General features: G+C 37.2%; 1 protein-coding gene across 3 annotated transcripts in view; it reads right to left on the bottom strand.

Moving 5' to 3' along the window:
• Positions 1-1471: 1471 nt before the first annotated feature.
• Positions 1472-6358, bottom strand: part of SNX14 (sorting nexin 14) — a 56252-nt gene continuing 51365 nt past the window's right edge. For all 3 annotated transcript variants that reach the window (XM_065681303.1, XM_065681304.1, XM_065681305.1), the window contains 6 exons: positions 6194-6317; positions 5533-5697; positions 4602-4697; positions 3825-3916; positions 3606-3662; positions 1472-1674 (listed from right to left, as the gene is read on the bottom strand). In XM_065681303.1, the coding sequence (XP_065537375.1) occupies positions 1636-1674; positions 3606-3662; positions 3825-3916; positions 4602-4697; positions 5533-5697; positions 6194-6317 (573 nt within the window). In that variant the 3' untranslated portion in view covers positions 1472-1635. The remainder of the gene's footprint in view (positions 1675-3605; positions 3663-3824; positions 3917-4601; positions 4698-5532; positions 5698-6193; positions 6318-6358) is intronic.

The raw sequence follows: 6358 nt of genomic DNA, 5'->3' as shown, positions 1-6358 counted from the left end.
CTCTAAGTATACATTCAGAAATCAGATTAAATGCTAAGTGACATTTCTGACACTTCATCAAGAAGTGATTGCTTATAATATAATGCAAGCAATGATTATTTTTATAAGATCATTCACACTGGAATTCTCACATCACGTTTCCATGTTGTTTATTGCCAAATTAAACTGATGAGTGTTCTGAATAGACCTGCTGTGTTCTTCTGGGAAGTGCACTACACTTTTGCAGATTGAAGCTACTCACTTCTTAAATTCACTGCACCTATGGATTTCCAGGAGAAGGTAAATCATGATAAACATTCAGTGTGTATAACTTTCAAGGTCTCATTAGTTTTCACATAAATTCAAGGGTTGTGCATGAAAATATCTGAACTATGCAGCTGCATTAGGTAAGTTGTTTATCTCCCTGTTCTAACAACAGCTGACCTTGACATGCTACTTATAACATGGCATTGATGATTTGTCAATACCAGCCCCTGAAGTTACTAATTTACAGAATGGTCTTCCCCAAATCAACATAAAGCCAGTAACAGGGAGTGCACTTACAGACAGAACCATACCCACACACCTGTTTTTAAAGAGCTGTAACAACTACTTTGGCATACCCAGAGAGAAGGAACACTTTTACCTCCTTTAGACAAACAGAAGGAAAAAGTAAGCAAAAGTAATACAGAGAGCTAACGCAAACTGTATTGACAACACCAGTATTGCATCAGAGTTTGCAAGAAGGGAGAAAATGGGCATTGTCTGAAAAGAAAAAAAGAGAAATGCTTATTAAAGTATCTGTATTGTTCTGTGAGTAAAACTTCTTAATTATCCACGCATGGAAGTCCTTTTCAGACTCTCTTGTATAAAGGCTTGGCCAACAAATTTAGATGGATAGGAAAATTTTTCCACACATTTTTATACCACTACATGTTTAGAGAATGCTAGGGATGGGCTTGCATCCTCTCTTCTAAGCCTGCTAAGAGGATGAAAAAAACCCAACAAAACCAGATAAGAAACTGCACATAAATAAAGCCTAAGGTAAAAGTCAGCTCCACTTTTCACACCCATTATTACTTTAAGAATGCTTTAGATTTGAAGTTCAGGTATTAAACTAAATTACACACATGATATTCCTTGCTCACAGAAAGCGTGAAGGCCAAAGATAGTTCTGAGATAATTTATGTGCAGTAGATTCAATCATGTAATTTTGTTTAAGAGAAGAAATAAGTAAGATTTGTTAAGACAGTTAAAAATAAGTTCTTGAGAGCATCCTACAACTTACTCCAAACAATTTTTTTCTACGTATCCCTGAAGAAAAACAACAGCAATTGCTCTTCTAGCAAAGCATACGTTGGCTGCTCTCCCGGCTGTCTTATGTCATCCTGTAATTTCACATGAAGAGATTTTGAGGAAATGAGTTTGACTTTTACTGGTAACAGCTAAATAGTTTTAAATTAAAAAGTACAGATATAGTATTTACCTGTAATTGGTATTAAACTTTAATGTCTTTATTGCATAAAGAGATCTTTTTAGAACTTAAATTTTAGGTTATTTACAAGAAAATGTACAATGCACAGTTAAAACATCGTATGTCCATTACAACAGTGAACAGCAGGTGTTTCTACTGGTTGTCCAGCAAGGTCCCTCCATTCACATCCAACATGACACAGAGCTGCCTTCCTTCGGACCCTGTTAAGCAGTAATGGAGGGAAAAAACAACTTATGAAGTTTGAAAATGCATATTTACATAAAATAACTAAACTCAGCTGCAATGATTAATGGTATCTGAAAACATCCACTTGAAAGCAGAGTTAAGAGAAAGGCACCTGCCTGCAGTTTTTAATACTATTTCTCAAAATAAGTATTTTGTTCCTTCTTGGGATGTTCTAACTAGTTCAGCAATCCTAACTGCTACACACAGTCTTCTAAACACTGCAATTCTCTGCTCTGGAAATGGCATTGACATGGTCTTTTTTCAACTGGATTTCTTTCCCTGCTCAGCTAGGAATGCTTCTCCTCTCTCAGCTGTCCCTTTTTCTTGTATCCTGCCTGACGGACTTCGTAGGGACTGGCTGTATATTACACCAAAGACAAAACTCATCACAGGTGTTTTTCAGCTCTTGTCTTTAAAGCTTGTTCACTTACACACGCTGACATTAAACATAGCATCTATTGCGTGATCCAGTATATATCCGCACTGGTACACGTATCAGGATAGACCTCCAAGGTATCATCAGATCTCAAGAGTGGGAAGCAGGTTGACTAATTGAATTTTTCCCACCTCTCCCATTGCTGTTTCCCCTGTTGACAGAGGAGTGCCCGAAACAAAGACTTCCAGGATGCCCAGTTTCCCCTTTACATGCTGAAGTACACAGTTCTGTGTTAGCAGCAGCTTGCACTCTGCCCCATCATCCAGATCATTAACAAAGATGTTAAACAGGACTGGACCTAGAACTGACCCCGGGATACCTCCCTAACTACTGGTGTCTAACTAGACTTTATTCCACTGATAACCACCCTCTGGGCCTGATCAGTGCTTTAAAGACTATTTAAATGCCTAACATGCCAAGCCTTTAGTTTCTTCAGCATCAACTGAACAAAGCCGATGCTCATAGATATGTATTATTAGCTGCTGAGACACAAAACAGCTCAGCAGAGTAAAACAGCTAAGGGCTAAGTCAGGTACTTCCTGCAGCACACAAGTCTCCAAGCTACCTCCTTGGTTGGTTGGGTCTTCTTTTGTTTTTAACTGTTTGAACACTGAGGCGAGGAGGCAGCTATAGAGATGGTGCACAAAGTAGGTTAGATTTGCTAAGCAGGCCTCATTTCAGCGAGAACAATGGAAGGTGCCCCAGCTTGTTCTGACATCCACCATTAGTTTCTGTTTATCATCCAAAATAAATGGCTGCTGGCACTCTGCAATCCTCAGACACAGGGCACATGCAATGAACATCTATTCTAAGTGAGGGGTTTATTTGTTTTTTTTTTTAAATCTAGTTAACTAGCTAACATCTCCTGCTTACCATGGAGACCACACAGTAAAATTACTATATAAAACTCAGTGAAGGTTTTATATACGTAAGTACAAATACCACATGGATCACAAACCTAGTGATATGCATTTATATAGCACTTTGTGCTGTGTGAATTCTTTATCTGTGTAGTTGGAGTCAACACTGCAGTGACTAAATTAGAGGTAAGAAGCCCTCCTGCCAAATATTCTTAAGAAAAATGCTGAAGCTCAACCTGGGCTCTGCATCTGGAATTCACTTCCTAAAGCAGGAAATGCGTTGAAATACAATTCAGCAAAAAAATGGAGACAATTAATCAAAGAGAAAGGCACAAAGATCCTGACTACTTATTGCCCTGTCCAAGCCTACTGAAAGGAAACTGACACTTTCTGTATGTGAGACAAATGGGCCTAAACTGATCTGGAAAGAGCTAATCAACAAAAATGTAGAATCCAGATTTTGATGATTTTAATACTTTAATAAAACACATATTTCCCACCAAATTTACAATTAGTATTAAAAGGGAGCAGCAGCAAAAATACACCAACAACCAAGACTCATTAGCAGCTTGAAGAATTCTGCAGGTCCTCAACAGAGTTAGCACATTACCTTACTTAGCTCTGGAAAGAGCTCTTGAATCCCAATGTCCAGCAGAACATAAGTTAACTGAAAGAAAATAAAGAAAATAAAGAAAATAAAGAACACTCCAAGGTAAAACTGCTGGGTTTTATTTTAACTCTGAATTAGAGCTCACTCCTCTGCTTGAGCCATATATTCACTCAGGAAATTCTGAGCTAAAAGGCAGGTTTCTCACATGTTCCAAATTACCTGTTTGTTGAGCACTGGTTGCTGCATTCCATCAAACAGAAGCCTGATGCCTTCGTATTTAGCCTCTTCCCCAATACACTTGCCTATTAAATCTAGACCAGATACCAACAAGAAATAACGTAAGTCATTAGGAAGCACAGCAAAACAGCTATACAAGGCAGTTACAGAGCTCCAGTAATTTAAAGAAATAAAGCTTAAATTATAGAAAGTTCAAGTTTTATCCACCTAAAGCAGTACATGGAAAACAAACGCTCCTTTGCTTCCACCTTTATTCCTCCCTTTCTTTCAGGGCTGCACACCTAAGTAGTTACTACACTTTTTATAATATCAGTGTATTTCCTAATGCATCCTTTGATAAATCACAAACTGATTTCTTTTTATTACACTCTGAATAACTTAGCAAATGGGCCCCTGGTTTAGAGAGTGTAAGGATAGCTCAGATTTGTCTTCCAACTTTACAGCGTGTCTTTCTCAACCCAGTTTTCATCTGGATAAAATACAAACCATAGGAGCATTCTAAAGTTGAAAAATTATGGTATTAAGTACATTTGTAATGCTCTTGATTTCCATCATGTCCTTATTAATCACTATGCTACAACCTTAGTCAGCAACACTTAAGTGATGGAACTGAAGTCTGGAATTTTTACCCCTAGTATTTTAGTCAAATCTTAGCAGCGTAAGTATTTTTTGATTTGGAAAGCTCTGTGACTGTATTTGGGTTGTATATCTGCTTGAATAATTAACCATATTCACACAGAGAGCCATGAAATACAGAACCTGGAATGTATCGCATCATTTCTTCAAAAGTCTGCTTTGCTCGCTTCTGTTTATCCTGGAGAGAGCGAGGTTCAGTATTCTCACAGAACACGGCATCTGCAGCGAAGACACATTAAAAACCCTCCCTTTTAGGCACTTATGTATCACTGCCATCTAAAATATCTTTTGGATTATGGCTTCTGAGTTGAGCTTCTTTTTTGTATGGTCTTGACTGGAAGGGAATTCTAGTCTTGCCAGGTAATAGCCTTTCGCTTACATTAAGCTGATAGAATCCGGAATACCTCTCCTGTTTGGAAGACAACCATCTTTTCCCAGTTTGTTTCCACTCTTTTTATATTTTTACAGCATTATGTTCTAGGTTTAAATCAATTATAGTTTTGGGTTTTTTATGATCTCCATACTTACAATTTAAATTATACTTTCAAAACTATAAGCAATACGTATACACCTTGTGCAAACCCACTATCTTGAACTAACAAAAATTTCAGATTTACATATGAATGAGAAATGCTCTTCATCAGAAATACAAGGCACTCAGGTTTTAGGCTCTGAAAGACTTATTCCTGTTCCTTTTTTGTCTTTCACAAGTGCTCTTTTTGGCTTGATAAGGACAGAGCTGTCAGGATACCAGAGCTTTGGCCAGATGTGTTGTTTAGATGAGAATGCAGTCAGATAACACTTTCCTATAGTTGTGAGATAATGTTACTATTCATAATACATTTTTCTGTAATCATCACTGACAGATAACATAGCTGACTCAGCATCTTTCCACAACAAACTTTTGGAATCTCTTTAGAGGCCACTTGATTTTTAAGATTTCATTTGCTTCCTCAAGCATTGCAAAATTTAGTCCTTGGAAACATAACAGAAGTGATCTCAAATATCAAACTAAAGCACTTATTTTCACATCAAAGATGTAATTTTTACGAACCTCTTAGCAGTGTTATCAGAGAAACCATCCGGTGCTCCTCAGATAGCTGTTCTAACTTACAATGCAAGTAATAGTCTGTGTACAGTTCCAATGTATTTTTGAAGAGAATTCTTCCTCCCATCAAGAGATGATGCAGCCAGTCAGGAATGTGGAAAACTACCCTACCTGCAAAGTTACAGTGACACACGTTTATCAGGTTCTCCTAATACTGATGACAAAGAAATCACTTACTCAAAAGAAAAAAGAAAGACTGCAAACAAGAAAGTAAATGTTAGTATTGTTAGTGCAACACCAAAAAAAACCCAGCATTCTCCAGATTGCTTATCAAATACTTCCTACTTCCCTTAGCTATTTTTATTAATTAGCTACCAAAGCATACAAGCAACCTAGGCACATCCGAGACAAGGGAAGGGTCCTACTCCCATAGCTCGTACTCTGAGATAAGGAACAAAAAGAGATAAAACAACTGAGGAATAATGAATGATAGATTATGAGATTTTAGCACAGCAATGAAGTCTTTTTAAAAAAATGACTGTTCCTAAATTGTATATTGTTAAGCTTGCAAGTGCTGAATGGGTGCTACAATGGAATTTTATTTCTTACCAAAGAACATGAACTTCTTATTTAGCATGAAGCATAATTAAGAGAAATCACTTCTTACCGATATACATTAAATAGTCATAGACCCCTTCTACAGTCATCATTTCCATGAAGTAGTTCTGATTTTGTCGTCTTTCTGTATTCTCAGACCGGTTTGCATTATTCTTGAATAACTCATTGAAAAGCTAAAAACAGAAACATCAGACTAAAAACAGTGCAAAGGCAA

Source organism: Lathamus discolor, chromosome 5 (genome assembly GCF_037157495.1).
Source record: "Lathamus discolor isolate bLatDis1 chromosome 5, bLatDis1.hap1, whole genome shotgun sequence".
Taxonomy (NCBI): Eukaryota; Metazoa; Chordata; class Aves; order Psittaciformes; family Psittacidae; genus Lathamus; species Lathamus discolor.
The sequence above is the reverse complement of the archived record's forward strand: the minus strand, read 5'-3'. Positions and strand labels throughout refer to the sequence as shown.